The sequence below is a fragment of the Hypanus sabinus genome, chromosome 12, assembly GCF_030144855.1.
Source record: "Hypanus sabinus isolate sHypSab1 chromosome 12, sHypSab1.hap1, whole genome shotgun sequence".
NCBI classification, from domain to species: domain Eukaryota; kingdom Metazoa; phylum Chordata; class Chondrichthyes; order Myliobatiformes; family Dasyatidae; genus Hypanus; species Hypanus sabinus.
Window position 1 is genome coordinate 33,026,461 of NC_082717.1, and position 23,420 is coordinate 33,049,880.

General features: G+C 40.2%; 1 protein-coding gene across 3 annotated transcripts in view; it reads right to left on the reverse strand.

Moving 5' to 3' along the window:
• Positions 1–23,420, reverse strand: part of srbd1 (S1 RNA binding domain 1) — a 303,090-nt gene that overhangs the window by 48,478 nt on the left and 231,192 nt on the right. For 2 of the 3 annotated variants that reach the window (XM_059985737.1, XM_059985736.1), the window contains exons 18-20: positions 19,270–19,376; positions 9,010–9,186; positions 8,595–8,750 (exon numbers count right to left, since the gene is read on the reverse strand). In XM_059985737.1, coding sequence (XP_059841720.1) covers positions 8,595–8,750; positions 9,010–9,186; positions 19,270–19,376 — 440 coding nt within the window. The remainder of the gene's footprint in view (positions 1–8,594; positions 8,751–9,009; positions 9,187–19,269; positions 19,377–23,420) is intronic. The other variant, XM_059985738.1, reaches the window with a different exon arrangement.

The following is a 23,420-nucleotide window of genomic DNA, read 5'->3' on the forward strand; positions in this document are numbered from 1 at the left end:
CCCCTGGAACCAGCCCCACCTGCCTCCACACCGTCTGCAGCAATAGTTCACCACAATTTGCTTCATGAAAGATTATGTTATGTTTTTAGATAATTCTCTTGTCTTATGATTTACCAGCAATCTGTCGCACATCTTCGGTAGCATAATCTTAAACCAAAAACCTACAGATTTTTCCAAGTTTATCCAGCCCCTCCTGATGGTACATGCCCTCTAAACCTCTTCTGCACCTTCTCCAAAACCTCAACATCCTTTTTATAGTGAGGTGGCCAGAAATGGATGCAAAATTCCAGATGTGGCCTAACATGAGTTTTATAAAGTTGCATAATAACCTCCTGAAATTAATAAAAGCAAGTATTCCATAAGCCTTCATAGCCACTTTATCGACCTGTGTAGCCACTTTCAAGGAATTATGAACTTGGATCCCAAGATCTCTCTGCTCAGCAACACTGTTAAGGAACTGCCTCCTTTCAATTGCCCTACCAAGGTGCAACACCTCACATTTATCTGGGTTTAACTCCATCTGCCATTTCTCAGCCCATATGATCAATAATGTGCTGTACACTTTTCACAAGTTTAACAATCTTAGTATCGTCTGCAAATTTACTAACCCAGCCATCTACATTTTCGCCCAGGTCGTTTATATACATTATGAACAACAGAATTCCACCAAGTGCAGACCTCCAGCTCAGTAAGTCCCTTCAATCACTACTCTGTCGTCTATGCACAAGCCAGTTCTGAATCTGGACAGCCAATTCACCACAGATCCCATGCAACTTAATCTTCTGGATTAGCCTCACATGAGGGACTTTTTCAAACACCTTAGTAAAATCCATGTTGATAACATCCACTGCCCTACCCTCATCAATCTCTCTCATCACCTCATCAAAAAAGTCAATCAAGTTGTTAAGGTACAACCTGCCCTGCACAAAGGCATGCTTTCTCTCATGGCCATGGGTTTCAAAATCTTCATATATCCTACCCCTAAGAATTTTCTCCAGCAATTTCCCTACAACTGACATGAGACTCACTGGTCTGTAGTTCTCAGGATTTCCTCTTGTTCCCTCTGGCTTTGTATCTAAAACATAGAATCATTTACCCTAAAGCTCAAAGCTAAGGTTTTGCTTACATCTTCAGTCAAAATGGCACATTCTAATTAATAGCCTGGATTTCCCAGTTGGCAATGGACCACTTTTGCTCTTTCTCCTGATCCAAAAACCAAATTGCCACATAGTTTGAAATAGCTGCTCAAAGCTGTCTAAATCCTTGGTGGCACAGTCAGAAGAAATAAAGTACTCAGAGACCCAAGTATGACATTATCTGGTGTATCTTGGACTGAGACACACAGCAAAGGTCTTTGATGGCTGGCTAAGCCAATCTCATGGCTTTTCCAGCTGTCACCTTACTATCTACCAAAGAAAGCAATTTGAAAACAAAAATTACCAGGGATGTTAAAAAAAAATAAGCAAAAGGTTATAACAATTAAAATTAGATAGGAACAATAAAAATAAGTAAATTGCATTAAAATGCATGCAAGTGACAATGACATCAGGCGATATAACTAATTTACATTACTTATATCACCTCATTCAGTGATCAAAAATCCAGAGCTGGCAAATAACATTTGTAAAACATCACCATGCTACTAAATTATACCAAATTGCTCTTGGATCATTATAGTATTAACATAATTTAATTTAGTAATGGAAGATTTTACAAAATTTAAAAAACTCCCTTTTGTAGGAAAAATCATCTGTGCTCATATTAAAAATGCAAACCAGTTTTAAAGGTATAACGCTGTGATGCAAGAAAGACATTAATGCTCTTTAGCAAAAAGAGTAGAACTGAATCACAGTATAAAAATACAACATGATTTCCTGAGTTTCTCCATCTGTTGTAATCCTTTGACCACCAGCCCAGGAATATTGTATTTGTTTATCTCATTATGTGGTTAAAGAGCTATATTTTAAAGATAATAACAGATGTGCAGCACCTGGACACTCAGACAATTGCAGTGAATGTCTGAGTCAGAGTAAAAAAACCTCTATTTGTCAGACTGTGTTCACATTACTGGTTGATATGGAAAAGCCTAACAAGTAGTGCATATGGCCCTGTACATCACAGATAAAGCACTCCCCACCATTGAGCACATCCACGAGATGCACAATCTCAGAAAAGCAGCATCCTTTAACCATCTCCACCACCCAGGCCATCCTTTCTTCTCACTGCCATCCAAGAGGTGGTACAGGATCCTCAGGACCCACACCACCAGGTTCAAGAACAGTTATTATTCCTCAACCATCAGGCTCTTGAACCAAAGGGGATAACTTCACTCAACCAAATACTAAACTGTTCCCACAATGTAATTACTCAATTTTAAAGATTCTTCATCTCATGTTTTTGATATTTATTGCTTATTTATTTATTATTATTTTGTTTGCTATTTTTTCCTTATTGTATTCACACAGTTAGTTGTCTTTTCTGCATTTCTCCTTCTTTGTTGTCTGTGATAAAGCAGATAAAACCATAAGACATAGGCAGAATTAGGTCATTCAGCCCATCAAGTCTGCTCTGCCATTCCAATATGGCTGCTCTATGATCCCTCTCAACTCCTTTCTTCTGTCTTCTCCTCATAACTTAGGTCACTCTGGCTAATCCAGAACCTATCAACCTCTGCTTTATATCTACCCAATGACTTGGCCTCTGCAGCCACGTGTGACAATCCACCTCCCTCTGGCTAAATAAATTCCTCATCTCTGTTCAAAATGGACATCCCTCTATTTTGAGGCTGTTCCTTCACGTTCTAGACTCACCCATTATAGGAAACATCCTCTGCATTATCTAGACCTTTCAATGAAATACCTCTGTATTCTTCTAAACTCCAGTAAGTACACGTGCAAAGTCATCAAACATGTCTCATATGTTAACCCTTTCATTTCCTGGAATCATTCTTGTGAATCTGCTCTGGATCCTCTCCAATGCCAGTACCTTTTTCTTAGAGCACGGGCCCAAAACTACTCATGACACCCCTAGTGTACTCTGACCAATGTCTTATAAACTACCAGCAACCACATCCTCGCTTTTATATTCCAGTCCTCTTGAAATGAATGCTACCATTGCATTTGTCTTCCTTACCACTGACTCAATCTGCAAATTAATCTTTAAGTAATTCTGCATGAGACCTCCAAAATCCCTTTGCACCTTTGATTTGTAAACTTTCTCCCTGCTTAGAAAATAGTCTATGCCTTTAGTCCTTCTACCAATGTGCATGCCCACACATTTCCCTGTACAGTATTCTATCTCCACTTCCTTCTTAATCTGCTTAGGCCCTTCTGCAGACTGCCTACTCCTCAAAACTTCCTTCCTCTCCAGTTATCTCTGTATCATCCACAAACTTGGCCACAAAGCCATTGATTCCATCATCTAAATCAGTGACATATAACATGAAAAGAGTCAGTCCTAACACTGACCCCTGCAGAACACAAGTCGTCACAACCAACCAACCAGAAAAAGCCTACTTTATTCCCGCTCTTTGTCTCCTGCCAATCAGACAATCTTTTATTTGTGCTAGTATTTTTCCTGTAGTACCACGAGCTCATATCTTATTTAGCAGTCTACTGTGCAGTACCTTTACAAAGGTCTTCTGAAAATCCAAGTAAACACCATTCACTGACTCTCCGGTCTATCTTGCCTGTTATTTCCTCAAAGAATTCCAGTAGATTAGTCAGGCATGATTTCCCCTTACGTGACTCCAAGTACCCTGAAATCTCATCCTTAAAAATTGACTCCAACATCTTCCCAACCACTAAAGTCAGTCTACCTGACCTATATAATTTCCTTCTTTGTGCCTCCCTCCTTCCTTAAAGAGTGGAGTGACATTTATATTTGGTGACATACACAGTATGTACTTATTTTTATTTCCCTATGGACATATATGTCTGTAGTTTGGGCTGACTGAAAGATCTGGCACTTCTGCAATTTCCTGAGTGATTCATTGTGGAACGCAACTACAGCCACCGCTGGGGTTGCATGATGTGTCCGTTCCTAAGGGCGGAACATGAACCTATGGCCAGCTCCATTACTCCATGCCGATAAAAACATTGAGCAAGACTTAAATCGACAAGAGTGGAAAGTGAACTGGTGTTCAGTGCAGTGTGCCTGTACTTGACAGCTCTCTTTCTCATTGCTGCCGGTAGACGGTGCAGGAGCCTTGCAACCCACGCTGCAAAGTTCGATCGCCTCGGTGGGTCAGGGGTCGTGGCAGTGGAATCACTTTTGGCAGCGATTTGATGTTTAATGTCCTCATCATCAAACACACTTTACTATTTGTGCGATTTGATTGAGCTGCTTCAATTCACGAAAATGATTCCAGGGTTGAATGTCTTGTCATATGAAGAATGTTTGATGGCTCTCGACCTGTAGTCACTGGAATTCAGAAGAATAAGGGGTAACCTCATTGAAATCTATTGAATGGTGAAAAGCCTTCATAGATTGGATGTGGAGAGGACATTTCCTGTGGTGGGAGAGTCTAAGACGACAGGATACAGCCTCACAATAGAAGGGTATCCATTTAGAACGGAGATGGGGAGGATGCTCTTTAGCCAAAGATTGGTGAATCAGTGGAGTTCTTTGCCACAAACAGCAGTGGAGGCCAAGTCTCTATGTATACTTAAAGCAGAGATTGATAGATTCTTGATTGTTCAGGGCATGAAGGGATGCCGGGAAAACATAGAAAACCTACAGTACAATATAGGCCCTTCGGCCCACAATGCTGTCCTGAACATGTACCAGCTTTAGAAATTACCTAGGGTTACCCATAGTCCTCTATTTCTCTAAGTTCCATGTACCTATCCAAGAGTCTCTTGAAAGACCCTATTGTATCCACCTCCACCACAGTCGCCTGCAGCCCATTCCACGCACTCACCACCCTCTGTGTAAAAAACTTGCCTCGACATCTCTTCTGCACCAACTTCCAAGCACCTTAAAACTGGGCCCTCTTGTGTTAGTCATTTCAGCCCTGGGAAAAAGCCTCTGACTATCCACGCAATCAGTGACTCTCATCATCTTATACACTTCTATCAGGTCACCTCTCATCCTCCACCACTCCAAGGAGAAAAGGCTGAGTTCAGTCAACCTATTCTCATAAGGCATGCTCCCCAATCCAGGCAACATCCTTGCAAATCACCTCTGCACCCTTTCTATAGTTTCCACATCCTTCCTGTACTGTAGTGAGGTGACCAGAACGGAGCACAGTACTCTAAGTGGGGCCTGACCAGGGTCCTATATAGCTGTAACATTACCTCTCAGCTCTTGAACTCAACCCCATGGTTGATGGAGACCAATACACCATATGCCTTCTTAACCACACAGTCAACCTGCGTAGCAGCTTTGAGTGTCCTATGCTCTCAGATCCCAAGATCCCTCTGATCCTCCACACTGCCAAGAGTCTTACCATTAATACTATATTCTGCCATCATACTTGACCTACCAAAATGAACCACCTCACACTTATCTGGGTTGAACTCCATCTGCCACTTCTCAGCCTGGTTTTGCATCCTATCGATGCCCCATTATAACCTCTGACAGCCCTGCACACTATCCACAATACCCCCAACCTTTGTGTCATCAGCAAATTTACTAACCCATCCCTCCACTTCCTCATCCAGGTCATTAATAAATATCATGAATAGAAGGGGTCCCAGAACAGATCCCTGAGGCACACCACTGGTCACTGACCTCCATGCAGAATATAACCCATCTTTGTGTTGAGTGAACAAGCCAGTTGTGGTTCCACAAAGCAATATCCCCTTGGATCTCATGCCTCCTTACTTTCTCAATAAGCCTTACATGGGGTACCTTGTCAAGTGCCTTGCTGAAATCCATATGCAATCTACAGCTCTACCTTCATCAATGCGTTTAGTCACATCCTCAAAAAATTCAATCAGGCTCGTAGGGCACGACCTGCCTTTGACAAAGCCATGCTGACTATTCCTAATCATATTATGCCCCTCCAAATGTTCATAAATCCTGCGTCTCAGGATCTTCTCCATCAACTTACCAACCACGAAGTAAGAATCAATGGTCTATAATTTCCTGGGCTATCTCTACTCCCTTTCTTGAATAAGGAAACAACGTTCGCAACCTTCCAATCCTCCGGAACCTCCCCCATCCCACTGATGATGCAAAGATCACTGCTACACACACACACAGATAATTTCTAGATAAACCATGATATGATCCACAAATACTAGTATGATCTGATACACAGTGTTGCCTCTTATCTCAAAATGTTTGTTATTACTGTACTACCAATGAGAATTGTAGATGCTTTGGTCTCATTCAATAATGCTCTGAATGGATTTAAAACAACAAGGTTTATTTTTTCTCATTATGCAATGCTCTTTAACATTTCATTCATAGATTGTGGACATCACTGGAAATGTCTGCATTTATTTTATATCCCCAATTACAATGAACCAAAGAGACAACAAAGAGTCAGCCACATTAATAAGTTGAGAATGAGGTCAGGTCAGTCAAAGAGGACAGATTTTCTTCTGTAAAAGACATTTTTGAAGTAAATACATTTTTACAATAATTTGGTATTTTCATGGTTAGCGTTACTGAAAAAAGCTTTTATTTTCAATTTCAACCTTTTTTCATTGCTTGCATTTAAATTAGCTAGCTCCCATTTAGGATATGAATTTATGCCTTTGGATAAATACCTCAGAACTCCTACTATAAGCTCACTAAGATAACCAGAACACTATTGTGTGCCGTTAATATTTATATAAAATGGCAGCACGTTTTAAATAATTATTTTTTGTACTGAGGATAGAAGAGAAAGACAGTTGCTTTCCTCCACAACTACATCCAAATCATGGCACCAACCAGTGATTCTATATCAGAACCAGCATTAGTGAAGACCAGTGTTAAATAAAACTGTCTTCAGCCCAACACATTTTCCAAAGGTTTCTCATTACAAAGTTGCTATCACCATAAATACACCTCCTGTGTGAGTGGAGTTAATCCAGAATCAGAATCAGTTTTAATATCACTGCCTTATGTCATGAAATACTTTGTTTTGTGGCAGCAGTACATTCTAATACATGATAATAACTATAAATTACAATAAGAAATTACAAAGAGAGCAAAAAAAATAACGAGGTAGTGTATATGGGTTCATTGACCATTCAGAAATCTGATGGCGGTGGGGAAGATGCTCTTCCTAAAAGGTTCAACATAGGTCTACAGGCTCCTGTACCTCTTCTTTGATGGTAGTAATGAGAAGAAAGTATGTCCTGGGTGAAGGAGGTTCTTAATGATGAATGCCGCACTTTGAAGGCTTCTTAGATGCTGGTGAGGTTAGTGCCCATGGAGCTGACAGAGTTTGCAACTTCTTGCAGCTTTTCCTGATCTTGTAGAAAACTACTGGGAAACTGTTCAACCAATGCAGATTATACTTCAGATTCACTGTTATTCAAATGTCAGCAGTCCAGCTGCAGTTTGCAGATGATGCTTGAACGCTTGCAATACATGCTTACAAGCCAAGCTCTTAGGCATGTGCACAAAACTGCTCTCTGACACAGCAAGATACTGGGAAGGGGGATCACTAACCATAACTCAAACTTCCTCTCGGTGAAGGAAAACACCTGACAATAAAATTCACTATTGCCTTCAAAGTACCAGCACTGTCTATGGTTAAATGGAAGAAATAGAAAAGGGTATTTGAAAATCAAGTCCACAGAGCTGGCACAATAATTCACGGTCCACTTGACAGCAGTGATTTCAGCCCATCCATATGTCTGACAGACCTGGACTGTGTACAACAGGTGTCACCGGTAATGGAAAAATTTCACTGATTGCAGAAGCCCCCAAATTCACTAGAAGGATAAGCAAGTCAACATCAATAAGCTCTACTGGGTAAACATCCCAGCACTGCAGTCCTGGTCACTATTTGGTTGCTGACAGTAGACAAGTCTCATTGTTTACACACCTAATGCTAGCACTCTGCAAGAGATGTTCTATTCTGAGCTGTGTTGTTTGAGGATATTACCTGGCAGAATGAGACATAAGTGTGTTCAAACTGCCCTTTCTTGTTGACATTTGCGACTCTAGCCCAAAGCTCCTGAAATTAGGATGGCATTGAGAAATTCATGCCCGTGCACTGGAAGCATACAGAAGCCCGATGTAAACAATATAAGGAGTATACTACTTTGTAGCTATCCATCCACCTGCCCCAAATCTGGGAAACTGTGATGTCCTGACTGGCATTGGCTATCTCAAAACTGCAATCTTCAATTTAAATCATAAAATATAACTAGGATAATCAGTAAGCTCCAAAATGCGAAACTTTAGGAGTTGCATGTGGGATGAAAAGCTTATCAGAAGTTCAAGCAAAATCACCTGCAATATTATGAGCTATCAGTATGCAGACAAGTATTATTTTGCAACTTCTAAAAATATAAAATCGGTAACTTTTTTATTTATTACTTTGGCTTAAATGAGAGAACAAAATGAAGAAATATTTCAGTTGACATTTATATGAGAAATCAGTCTAAGGTGCTGAGGTAGTTCTCACTTACTGCTTGTGCTCTTACCTCATGGCTGTGTTATATGATTCAGGGTGGATACACGTCTGATCTAATGGATTTGGCTGTGCAGAGGTGCACTCTGTTTTCCCCTTCTTTCTGATAGATTTACCAACTGTTACAGCTTGACGTTCACCAGTGCCATCAAACTGCTGCTGATTGCTGCTGTAAACAGAGTAGAGACAGTTTATGATTACACCTGCAAACTAAGGCTCATGGCCGTGCATTACTCCACCATTATATGATGCATCTATTTCAAAAATGAACATTTAAAATGTACAATGTTTATTTTCTGACATAGTCCTACTGCACTTCTGACACAATCTTTTTAATGGAAATGGATTTTAAACATTTTAACATTACAGGACTTTTACATATCTTTACTTTTGGCTTTTTAAAAACAATTCAAAAGAACTGCATTTACTTGGTGAAGTTCTTTATGTTTTCTGGATTAATTCGGATGAAACCAGCACATTGTTGAAAGGTTTTTGGGCCCAAGCCTTTGACATCTTTCAGCTGTTCTCGATTGATGAATGGTCCATTCTTCTCTCGCCACTCAATTATACTTTTTGCTTTACTGGCATTGAGTCCTGCAACACGCCTGGGAGAGAAAAGTTAATTATTCCATGTAATTGACTCAAGAGTATTTTGATCAATGTATTTTTCCTTCAATCACAAATGTTTTAAAGACAGCAATATAATAATTGCTAGAAATGGAAGTACCTTTTTATTTTCGTACCCTTGTGCTACTTAGAGGGGCAATGTCATCAAGATCAGCTGCTTGAAACATAGCCACATTAATTCATTCAACTGTAGAGTTTTCTAGCTTTGGTGTGTGAAAATGTGTGAAAGAATTTGAACTGAGATTAGATCAACCTTTGGGCTTCTAGCATTCATATTACTGAGCTAGTTAAATGCTCAATATTAGCTCCCATGAGATAAACACACAGCGATGGGGCCCAAGTTGGACTGTGGCAAAAACGGAAGGAAGTGTTGAGCATGAACTATTTAGAAGCTGCATTCTTCTAATATAGCAAATGAAATAAAATTTAATCTTGTTCGTGCAGTGCATGTTATTTAAATCTGTCAATGGGAAGACAGGATTCAGTTCTGTTTTTAGGGAGTAAGGCAAATTGGGATTAGAGATAACAATTTGATTTCAAACTAGTAGCACATTTGACTCGAGTAAGATGTTCTCCTAAGGGGTTGCCTACTGGTGGGTCCTCAGGTGGCAGCAAAGACTGATCTGGGATCCACATATTCTGATGCAGTGTGAACAAGTGTAAGTGGTGGCTGTCATTAGTGGTTCGGTCCTTTGGTTGTGCAGTCTCTCCTTTCACAGCTGATGCTTGTTCACTACAGCACAGCTGAGATGTAGCACAGCTCCCCCTTGAATCAATTTCCTCCAGGTACAACTATTGAGCACAATGTCTTCCCAGCTTTTAGATTTAATGTTGATGTTATCTTTGAAACATTCCCTTTGCCCACAAAGGGCTCCCTGACCTTCCTTCGACTGGGACGAAAGTATGTTTGGGGAGATGCAAGTTAGACAACCGAATGACATGACCTATCCATCTGAGTTGGTGTTGCTTTATCGTGGTGGAGATGCAGTTCATGTTGGCCTCCTCCAGTGTGCTGGTGTTCGTGTGTCTGTCCTTCCAGCTGATCCTCAAAATCTTTTGTAAGGTCCTTTGGTGGTATTGTTGCAGGGCTTTCAGGTGTGTACTGTAGGTGGTCCATGATTCAACTCCATACAGTAATGTAAGAATAACTGTTCTTAAGAATAAAAGTTTTGTTTGGACTTATAGGCCATAGTCTTCAAAGACTTTTTCTTAATCTTGCTTAGGATCCATTAACACTACTCAGGCAGTAGTTGATCTCTGAGTCGATGTCTGCTTTTAAGAAGAGAATGCTTTATAGGAAAAATGGTCTCCATATTGAAGGGCAATATCAACAACTTTTAATGGAGGACTGGATAAATGGCTGGTTGTGCAGTGGCTGATATAGAACCTGTATCTTTTTTTAATATTCAAAACAAGACCTACGTCCCTATATGCTTTGGAAGGGCCTTCAGGATACATTGGAGGTCTTCTTCAGTGTGTGCTGTGATAGTGTTGTCATTCACATACTGAAGCACCATGATCGTGTTGGCGTTGACCCTGATCTTGGCCTTGAACTGGTTGAGGTTGAAAAGCCTGTTGACTATTCTATACACAATTGGGATTCCATGTGGCAGGTCTTGGCCGGTGAGGTGAAGGATGTCAGCAATAAGGATGACAAATAGGGTGGGTGCAATGATGCAGCCTGTTTGACTCCTGTCTTTACAGTGAAGGGATCAGATTCAGAGCCACTATTACTGTGCCTGACATGTCACCAGTCTGAGTCCTGACGAAGGGTCTCGGCTCGAAACGTCGACAGCGCTTAGCCCTATAGATGCTGCCTGGCCTGCTGTGTTCCACCAGCATTTTGTGTGTGTTGCATGAATTTCCAGCATCTGCAGATTTCCTCATGTCACCAGTCTGAAAGTATTTGGATTTCCAGGGCTTTCTCAGTCCACCAAGAAATCTTTTGCTCCCTAACCCTTCACTGGACATTTGCTTTGGGTCTGGAGTAGCTTCTCTTTTGACCTTGCTGCCAATGTCACAATGCCAGGTATAAAAGACTTTCCTTTTCTTGGAGATGAGTAGTTCCAGCTTCATGTTGTCATCATCAAACCAATCTTGATGTTTTCCGGACATGTACCCAAGGATGTTTTTGCAGGCATCGAGGATGATGAATTTAAGCAGACCCCAGAATTCTTCAATCTCCTCCATATGCTCCTGTTGGAATTTTCCCCAAACTAGGGCAGAAGGTGCTGTTGGGTGGCAGTGTCAAGCAGGTTCTCAAATTTTAGTATTGGTCACATATGCATCTATGAACCCTCTTCTTTTTCATTAATCTGATGGACATGGTGAAGTGGATAAGGTGATTATCTGTCCAGCAGTCATCTGTGCCAATCATGGCCCTTGCGATATTCACATCATGGTGGTCCCTATCTCAGGCAACGGCACAGTCAACAAAACACCACTGTTTAGATCGGGGATATTACCAAGATACCTTGAATTTGTTTTACTGGAGGAAGAGAATGTTAGCGATAAGATTGTGCTCAGCAGATATGATGAGAAACAGCATTTCATTTCAGTTGATGTTTCCAATGCCTTCCTTTCCTATGCTACTCTTGCAAAGTTTAAAGCCTCGACCGACCTTGGTATTTACGTCTCCTAAGAGAATTAACTTATCCTCCCTTGGGGATGCTGCACGATGTTGCATCTCAGCAAGCGCAGAAGGCCTTTCTTTCATATTCCTGAGTCCAGAGTTGGTGCATAAACCCTTACAACAGATTGTTAGCAAGCACCAAACAGATGTTGTGATGTTCACTGATCCCCATGGGAAGTTTAGAGAGTTCCTAACAAGCTGTCTCTTTATTGCAAACAGGACACCACGGATCCTGGCCTCGTTAGCTGCCTTCCCTTTCCAGAAGAAGGGTTAGCCACCCTTCTCTTCCTTCTGTTGCCCTTTGTCGGCCAGACATGTTGTTTCAGAAAGGGCAGCTAGGTCAGTCTGGCATCTCCTCAGTTCTCTGGTGATCGCCGTTTTCCCCTTCGGTCGATCACTGGTTGCACTATCTATCAAAGTGCACACTGTCCTGGCTCCAAAGGTCAAATTTCTTTTTTCTGACCACCCATGGTGAAGCCTCTGGACGTGGTAATCCAGTCAGGAGGTTTCGAGGCAGACTATTTTTAGGGCACCTTTTCTAGCCTCTTCCCCAAATGGGGTGAGTAGAGTGGGTCCTAAATATGGCTGCTCAGTAGTGGGTGCAGGTGTCAGAGGGTTCTGTCTGCCTCAGTCCAACAGCTCAGGGACTGAATCAAACACCCACCACCCAATATGCCAAGCTCGTGACTGGGGGCTTCCAGACCTCACAATCCTGTCCCCCAGCAGAGCTAGCGGATGTTTGTTAAGTCAAATTTATTTCACAGCAAGTGAACATTTATCTAAGAATGATCAAAATATCATTGAATTGCATGTTCTTTTCAAAAGGGAGAACTGTAGAAGAGCTATAAAGGTTTTAGGTTTACATCAGATAGAGTCCGATTAATAAACCGACTATTCTGCAAATGAGTAACATCACAATTGGGCAGTAGGGGATGTTTGCTCAGGTAACACTCCAAGGGACATGAGGTATTTTTGTCAAACGAGGACAAGCAAAGGACAACTAAACATGAAAAAGAAAAGGTACATAAGTTCCCAAAATGGATACTTTGGGCACAATTACATTAGTACAGTAAAAACTGGCAGATCAGGCAGTAAAATCTATAGAGACAGGTTAACACAAACTTACAAGTAGTATCACAATTACATTAGGGTAAAATTGGTGCTGAGGGGCAGTTTGATAACCATAAAAATGCATATAATAGGCATATCGTACATGATATTGCATTCCAAACATCGCAAAAATAAAAATTAGCATATGTCAAATAACAACGAAGAAAATAATGGCAATAAAGATAATTCTTCAGGACTATATTTGGAGTTAGTGAGTTGTAGGCATTCTATGTTGGTGCCAGAAGCATGGCGACACTTCGCAGTTGCCCCAGCTTTAGACTGCGTTGGCCCTTGACGCAAAATGACACATTTTATTGAATGTCTGAATGCTTCGATGTATATGTGACAAATAGGGCTATTCGTTCAATCTTTAAAAATCTTTTTCTAGCCCCCACACTTTATTTTGCATTGCTATTGTTTTACTTTGTTGTACCTCAATACACTGTGTATGATTGGATCTGTATGAACAGCATGAAAGACAACTGTTTCCACTGTATCTCAGTACATGTGACAATAATAAACCAATACCAATGAATTCAATCAACTTACACTGCTGAGAAATTATATTAACTATTATAATGAAGGACAAATAGCTCATAAGTAATTGTGAATAGTTCTGTGATTTCATTATTTGATTCCTTGTTTTTAAATCATTCAGTTTCTATTGATCTTGACCATTTTCGCCCAGCACTCAACATTTTGGGCTGGGATACTTCATCAGGATGACATCTCAGCCTGAAACGTTGACCGGTTACTCTTTTCCACAGATGCCACCTGGCCTGCTGAGTTCCTCCAGATAACTATGCATAGTGCTTAGATTTCCAGCATCTGCAGATTTTATCTTGTTTGTTTCTCCCAGCACTAACGGTTACACTCTACTCAATGCCAAAACCCTTTCTAATATTCCTTCAGCTCAATATAATCTTGGCTATTCTTGTTATCCTTTTTTTAAAAAAACATAAAAACATAAAAACTTAACAGTAATCATATTCACAAGTTTACAAACCCTTTAAAAGATCTGCGTATTAGCTATTATCAATTATCTTTTAACAAAGAGCATCAACTAGATATTATAACTATATAAACCATTTATCTAAAATTGGTTAATACAGTAACCACATCATTTGACTGTTGTACATATTCTGTGGTGTGATTGATGTAAATTCAGCACGACATTCATTCGCCAGCTGAAGTTTGGCGATCTCACTCTATCAGTTTATTCCTGGTTTGACAGGAACTGAAAACACAGCCAATATGAACATAAGAAAGAAGATATCATTTAGCCTACAAAACTCCTCCGCAACATAATTTAGTCCTTGTTGATGTTCCAGCATGTACATCTTCCCACTATATTCTTGTAGATTCCCAAAATATTTAGAAAGCTACAGATCTCTGATATAATAAAGTTTAGAGATACTTATCAAATATTTGCAATGTTTGACCAAAGAAATTTCTTTTCTTCTCTGACTGAGAAGGCCAAACACTTATTCAGAGACAAAGAGCCCCAATTCTTTTTCCCCAGCGAAAAGAACTATATTCTAGACATCCAGCTTGCCAGGTCTCTGAACAATGCCATATGTTTCAACGAGAAAACTTTATTCATCTAACCCCACCAATCTCTCCTCATAAGACAATCATCACATCCTAAGAATCAAATTAATGAACTACCTTTTGATGCAAATACACTTTAATTTAGATGCAGCTCTTAGCAGGGAGTTGCAGAGGAAAATTGAGAATAGTTTTCATTCTTGAGCTTGAGCCATGAACTACCTAAATACTCCAGAATCAGCAGTCCCTTGTGACTATAGTCAAGCTATGATGTGATTACTTATGAAACATTATTCAAATCTCCAATATTTCTTAGTTTATATCTGATATTATAAATTTTCATATAAATTTAATATATTCTCACCTTCTGAGTTTTACTTTTTTTTCAGCAAGCAACACCTCTGACAAAATTATACAAATTTAGATTGAAGTCCTGAATATATTCACTGTTAGATTTGTATTGCATTGCAATTGCAAGAAATCACTGTGCTTAATCAAGTTAATTCCTTTTTATACTTTACATTTTACATCTATATGACCAAAAACTGTATTTATGTCAACAAAAGGCAAGAAACAACAAAATAAAACAGCTTTAAAAAATACAAAAGCAAACTCCAAAATATATGAAGTAGCTGCCTAGGCATTTAAGTTTGGTAAGAACAACATAATAAAAAAATGCAGGTAGCAGTCTGTTACTTTAGCATTGTTCTGAATTATACAATATAGGCACCCCTGCCCACCTACATCTGCTCCTTTTTTCTTCCGAATCAATATCGCTTGAAAACCAAGGGTCCCTAAACATGTCTATCTTTACCTCTTTATCAGGCACATACAAGCTCTGTACTCTCAAAATTTCACTTTTGAAGGTCTCCCACTTACCAAATTACACCTTTGCCAGAAAACAGCCTGCCCCAATCCACACCTGCAGATCATTTCTGATAACATCAAAGTTGGCCTTTCTCCAACTTAGAATCTCAAGCCAAGGACCAAATCTATCCTTCTCCATAATTACCTTGAAACTAACAGCATTATGATCACCAGATGCAGAGTGTTCCCCCGCACAAACTTCTGTCACCTGCCCCGTCTCATTCCCTAATCGGAGATCAAATGTTGCCCACTCTCTCGTTGGGACTTACAGTCATAATGGTATAGAAAAGTACAGGTTAGAAACAGGCCTTTCAGCCCATCTAATCTGTACCGGACCATTTAAACTGCCTACTCCCATTGACCTGTATCAGGTCTATAGCTCTCCACACCCCTACCATCCATGTATCTATCCAAACTTCTCTTAAACGTTGAAATTGGGCTTGCATGCACCACTTGTCCTGGCAACTTGTTCCACAATCTCACAACATTCTGAGTGAAGAAGTTACTCCTCGTGTTCCTCTTAAACTTTTCACATTTCATCCTTAATCTATGATGTTTTGTTGCAGTTCCTCCCAACCTCAGTGCAAAAAGCGTACTTGCAATTACCCTATCTATACCCCTCATAATTTTGTATGCTTCTATCAAATCTCCTCTCAATCTTCTACACTCTACAGTCTCACCCCATTCAATCTTTCTTATGACACAGTTCCTCCAGACCAGGCAACATCCTTGTAAATTTTCTCTGTACTCTTTCAACCTTATTCACATCCTTCCTGTAGGTAGGTGACTTAAACTGCACATAATACTCCAAATTAGGCCTCACCAATGTCTTCAACATAACAGTCCATCTCCTGTACTTTTTGACTTGTGAAGGCCAACGTGCCAAAAGCTTTCTTTATGACCCTATATACTTCAGATACCACTTTCAATGAGTTATGGACCTGTACTCCCAGAACCCTTTGTTCTACTACACTCATCAGTGCCCTAGTGCTCACTGTTGGTCCTACCGAAATGCAACACCTGGCACTTGACTGCATTAAATTTCATCCGCCATTTTTTCAGATCCTGTTGCAAGTCACAATAGCCTTTCTCACCATCTACTACGCTCCCACTCTTAGCATCAACCACAAATTTGCTGATCTAGTTAACCACATTTTCATCCAGATTATTAGATGACAAACAATGATGGACTCAGCACTGATCTCTCCAGCATACCACTAGTCACAGGTCTCCAATCAGAGATGCAACCATCTACTACCACTCCCTGGTTTCTCCCACAAAGCTAAGGCCTAATTCAATTTACTACCTCATCTTGAATGCCAAGCGACCGCATTATCTACTGCCTTGCCATCATCAACTTTCCAGGTTACTTCGGGGTGCTAACAATTTTTACTTTCATCCATTCTTTGAGGTACTCCTGCTTTCATGGATGTCTGAGAAGACTAAGAATTTCAGTTTGTATTTTGTATATTAAGTGGAATTATTGAATTTCCTTGAAAAATTTTATGCAATTGGTTGGACATCACCTACCACGCACAAAGCTACGCTGACTATCCTTAATCAATCCATGTCAATCCACATACTTATATATCCGGTCCATCAGAAGACCTTCCAATAACTTGGCCACTACCGACGTCAGGCTCACTTGCCTAAAAATTTTTGCTTAATTTTTGAGCCTTTCTAGTTGCTAAGGATGATTTAAGGACTGATGTTCTGATTAAGGAAACTTTCTTGAACAAATTTGACAAACTCTATCCCATCTAGTTCATTTACAGAATGGAAGCCCCCGTCAATATGTAAAAGTTGAAATCACCTACTATAACAAAATTGTTTCTTGCAACAATCTGTGGCACCTCTCTACAAATCTGTTCCTCTAAATCTCATGGACTGTTGGGTGGTCAATAATATAGCCCCATTAACCTTTCTTATTCCTCATTTCCATCCAAAAAGACTCAGTGGACAAGTTCTCCAGTCTGTTCTGAGCACTGCCATGACATTATCCATGACTAGTAACACCATCCACCCCTATAATCTCTCCAGCACTGTTGCATCTACAACAGAACCCCAGAATATTCAGTTAAAGTCCTGCCCCTCCTGCAATCAAGTCTCACTAATAGCTACAATATCATAATTCCATTTGTGGATCCATGCCCTAAGCTCATCTGCCTTTCCCACGATATGCAGCTCAGATCTTTTTAATTCCTGATTTTGTATGAGTTTTGAATAGCATCTGTCTCCACAACCTCTCCACTATCTTTTCTGGCACTGGTTCCCATCTTCTGCAACTCTAGTTTAATCCCCTTCTCTGCAGCTCTATCAAACCTTCCTGCTGGGATATTAGACCCCCTCCAGTTAAGGTGCAAACTGTCTCTTCTATACAAGACACACTTTCCTTGGAAGAGAGCCCAATGATCCAAAAACTTGATGCCCTCTCTCCTACACTAACCTCTTAGCCATGTATGACCTTCCTATTTCTGGCGTATCATGTGGCATGGGTGGCAATCCTGAGATCACAACCCTGGCGATCCTGTCCTTTAACTTAGCACCTAAGTCCCTGAACTCACTTTGCAGAGCCTTGTCACCTATATCACATAGACCATAACTTCTGGCTGCTCACCCTCCCACTTAAGAAAGCTGTGCATTCAAGCTGGGATGTCACAGACCCTGGCACCAAGAAGGCAACACACCATCCGCGAATCTCATTCTCATCCATAGAACCTTTGTGTTCCCTTAATGCCACAGCTTGCCTCTTCTCTTCCACCGCACCCCCTTCCCTTCTGACCAGAGCCAGATTCAGTGCTAGAGACCTGACCACTGTGACTTTCCTCTGCCAGGTCATATCCCACCCCCAGCATCCAAAGTGATGTACCTGTTGTTGAGGCGGATGGCCACAGGGATACTCTGCACTGGCTCCTTAACCTCTTTCCCCTTCTTGACAGTCACCCAGTTTCCTGTGTCCTGCACCTTGGGTGCAACTACCTTTCTATATGTTCTATCTATCATCCCCTCAACCTCCCAAATGATCCGGAGTTCATCCAGTTCCAGCTCCAACTCCTTAACACGGAGTGTTAGGAACTGCAGCTGGATGCACTTCTTGCAGGTGAAGTCGTCAGGGACACTGGAGGTCTCCCTGCCTTCCCACATCCCGTAAGGAACATTTAACTATCCTTACTGTCATCCCTACTGTTCTAACTGTGCAAATATAAAAAAGGAAAACAATAAACAAACTGGAGAAAAATATCTACCTACAGGTTTTTCTCAACTTCCCTCACACAAGCCTCAAATAACCACTCTAATACTACAACATTAAAAATGAAAAAAAGTACTTCTTCCCCATCTAGTTCTACATCAATAACCCAATACAGTTAATGATAAGTGTAAAAATATCCTTGGTGGTGAAAATAAAGCTTTTAAATCAAAGAATGCACGTTGACCTATGTAAACTTACTTAACAAACTGAAAGGGACATAGGAAACAGAGAAGATTTGTAGAAAAGGAAACTGAAAATATTTTGTTCTTGTATACATTTTTTATACTTTAATGGAGCTAAATAAATCACATAGCATGTTTAAGTTGCAGTAACTTACTTTAATGACCCAAAATATAAATATTAAAAATACATTTACACATATGTATGGTATTAGTTCAAAGGCTGTGTGTTTAACAAGGTCTGTAATTCATAACTCGATAACATTTGTTTAATGCCCTTCATCCAAGTTTTTCAAAGGAAGATTCTTAATACTATGTAGGTGAAGTGTTGTCTTAACTTGCCATTACCTTAAAGATGACAATCTAAAGTAAGACCACAATGCACCAGCTGGGATTAAGTTAAGACACAGACTAAACAAGAGACACTGTGATCCATTGCCGTACTATTATTGCATTGGAAAAATAATTTCCCTACCTCATAAGGGTTTCTGAGGTGATGTTGATATCCACTCCCACAAAACTGACGCATTCTTCGACCACACTGTCCAAGGTAGCTTTAAGCAAAATTTGGGACACATCATGCTGAAACCAAAGACCAGTCACTGCTTAGAATATTTGTGAAAAATATTTTAAAATTATTCAAGTTTTACAACATACTACAACCAGATAAGATTATAGAATTATAATATTACCTTTCATTCACAGTCTTTCATTTCTAAACCAGTCTATTCTAATGAAGGCCCCGTGCCATTGAATATGCATAAAATCAACAATATAGACATATCAAAGTTAAGGATTACTGGCCGATCTCCAACATTTACAAATACCATTGATGGTTTAGTTCTGATGACCATAATTCACAACATCTATTGTAAATATACTTCAAAGTGAGTAAGTTGCGTCAAAACATATATTATAAAATATCTGTAATTAGGCTTCCAATCCATATCTCTCCCAGCCATCTTACTGGTTCATTCATCGGTCTTGCCACACAGAAATTTATAAATGATAGTATGGAAACTGTGTGATCCGCACAACTCCGTTATTTTAGCAAACAGCTCCACTGATCCACATAATCCTTGATTGAATCTCCAGTTTCCTGCTTCATATCCTATAATAAGCCTGTCAGCCTTTCTTTTTACAATCATAGATACCTCTCTTGTTTAGGTTTGTGTCCAACAATACAGAAATATGCCTATCCAATTTCCCCTACTCAATTATTCGACTCAGCATGCCATTCATTTCATTTGTCCTCACAAAACAGCTACTCACTTGGGTACAACTGCTACTGGTTATCTTTTGAGCCAAAATTTCCTCACTGGGTATTTATAGAAATATATAGAATATATTAAATGCATTGGGTCATAAATGTATGTATGTGTGTGGAGAATAATAAGAAGAAAGCCCTCAACTCTGAGTGGAGTCATCCAGACGCATGGCATTCTTTTAGCAGGTTTCCTTGATTTTACAAGGCCGAGTTGCTAGCTCGACACTCAACCCAGCACAGATGGAAAGTGTGCAAGGGAGCTGGCTGGATTCGAACTCAGGAGCCTTCGCTCTGAAATCTGACACTGATGCCACTACACCATCAGCAGGCGTGTGGAGAGGGAAACTCATTTAAATAATTAGATGTCAAAGCCTTGACTCATGTCTAGCAACTGAAAGTCCCTGAAAACCAGCATCTAATTCCCACAAAAATGAGAAAAGACGAAACAGTGGGATGGTTTGCACCAAACATACTGCAGGACTTTAAACAATGAAGCCTTTCTATATGTTCTACGTCTGTATAATGCCTTTACTTTCTGAGGAGACTGAGGTCCTTTGGAGAATGCAGGATTCTCCTTCAGATGTTCTACCAGTCTGTGGTCACTAGTACAACCTTCTATGTGCTGGGGCAATGGCATCAACACGGGTGATGGCAACAGGCTCAATAAACTGATTAGGAAGGCTGGCTCTGTTATAGGAGTCAAACTGAACACACTGGAGGCTGTAGAAGCAAAAAGGACCCTAGAAAATCCAAGCAATTCTGGACAATGTTTGTCACCCTCTGCATGCCACCTTGGCTGAACAGAGGAGCACTTTTAGAAATAGACTGAGACAACTGTGCTGCTCCAGAGCACTATATGATGTCATTCTCACACTTGGCCATTAGGCTCAATAATGAGTTAACCGATAGCCAGGGAAGTGGTGACCTCCTCCTGTTAGGTTATTTGAGGTAACTTAATTTTTATTATTTCTTATTTCTTTTCTAATATTTGTATATCTCCGCACTTGTTAATGCTACTGTAACACTGTAATTTCCTTTGGGATCAAAAAAGTATCTATCTATCAAATGTAGTAAGCAGTATGGGAAAAAAAAACAATATTTTAATGAAAATACAAACTGTGTTCTGAAATGTAACTTGAAAGGATAGTTCGAGTTATAAGAATGGCCTTAAAATTTCTGGTCTTTGGGGTTTCATCCCAACTATCCGTCAAAGCAAAATGTTTCTGTAAAAGTAATAATTGGATAAATTATAACCCCATAATATAATATCTAAAATGTTAGAAAATCAGTGTAATTCCATCGATCTCATAGAGTAAAACTGCATTTATTTGACAAGCTTTGGGCACTAGAGCTGCTGGACTACCCAAGTTTCCAGACTACTGTGTGTTATTCCCATTAATCCTTGAACACACTATCAATAGTAGTGTAACAAAATTTCCAGTGAACACATTAAGTTTCAAGGGAGCAATGAAATGGACTTCACTGCGTTTCAAGCAAACACAGGAAAGAGGGCTCCAGTAAATTACAGGGAATGTGGGAAGAAAAACAGGTGTGTAAAAGGGCGCACAGAAATAAGCAGCCATTGAACCAGTTGTTGAACTATTTGGATTTCCAAATAGATAGCAGATTAATGGACTTTTATTGTAGTAAATAGCACACAGCTGATAAAATAGACGAAGCAAAAAAAGACAATCTTCCATAAGAAGGGAGGGAAGGAGAAAACGGAGAACTATCGCCCTGTTAGCCTAACGTCAGTCGTGGGGAAGATGCTTGAGTCCATTATTAAGGACGAAATAGTGGCACATCTTGATGGCAGAAATAGGATTAGGCCGAGCCAGCATGGATTTACCAAGGGCAAATCATGCTTGACCAATCTGTTGGAGTTTTTTGAGGGTGTAACAAGGATGTTAGACGAGGGTAAGCCAGTGGATGTTGTATACCTAGATTTTCAGAAGGCATTCGATAAGGTGATTGGTGAGTAAAATCAGAGCTCATGGCATTGGGGGCAGGGTTTCAACATGGATAGAAAACTGGTTGGCAGATAGAAAGCAAAGGGTAGCAGTGAATGGGTGTTTCTCGGACTGGCTGGAGGTGACTAGTGGGGTACCACAGGGCTCTGTATTGGGACCACAGCTCTTTATGATTTATGTCAATGATTTAGATGAGGGCATTGAAAACTATATCAGCAAGTTTGCTGACCATACTAAACTGGGTGGCAGTGTGACATGCGAAGAGGACGTTAGGAGAATACAGGGAGACTTGGATAGGCTGGGTGAGTGGGCAGATACTTGGCAGATGTCATTCAATGTGAATAAATGTGAAGTTATCCACTTTGGAAGCAGGAACAAGAGAGCAGAGTATTGTCTGAACGGTGTAGAGTTAGGTAAGGGAGAAATGCAAAGAGACCTAGGAGTCCTAGTTCACCAGTCAATGAAGGTGAATGAGCAAGTGCAACAGGCAGTGAAGAGGGCAAATGGAATGTTGGCCTTTGTTAAAAGGGGAATTGAATACAAGAGCAAGGATGTCCTTTTGCATTTGTACAGAGCCCTGGTGAGACCACACCTGGAATATTGTGTACAGTTTTGGTCTCCAGGTTTAAGGAAGGACATTCTGGCAGTTGAGGAAGTGCAGCATAGATTCACTAGGTTGATTCCTGGGATGGCAGGGCTGTCTTACGCAGAGAGATTGGAGAGATTGGGCTTGTACACGCTGGAATTGAGGAGATTGAGAGGGGATCTGATTGAAACGTTTAAGATAATTAAAGGATTTGATAGGATTGAGGCAGGAAATATGTTCCAGATGTTGGGAGAGTCCAGTACCAGAGGGCATGGATTGAGAATAAGAGGTCAGTTATTTAAAACAGAGTTGAGGAAGAGCTTCTTCTCCCAGAGAGTTGTGCAGGTGTGGAATGCACTACCTCGGAAGACGGTGGAGGCCAATTCTCTGGATGCTTTCAAGAAGGAGCTAGATAGATATCTGAGGGATAGGGGAATCAAGGGATATGGGGACAAGGCAGGGACTGGGTATTGATAGTGAATGATCAGCCATGATCTCAGAATGGCGGTGCAGACTCAAGGGGCCGAATGGTCTACTTCTGCACCAATTGTCTATTGTCTATTGTTAATCAAAATGAAATTTACTGTACAGTAAAGTTCACCAATTAAACAATTTTTTAAAGTTATTTATTCATCTGTACATTTATACATTCACCTGTCAATTTAGAAAATCCCTCCAAAATTAGAGGCTTTCACAAAAAATCTTCAGGCACAGATGAAAGACCATGTTATTTCATGTTTATTCTTTTGATGATCATGTGGTTTCTTTAACTCTGGTTTCTATGTTGTTCAATTACGTTTTAT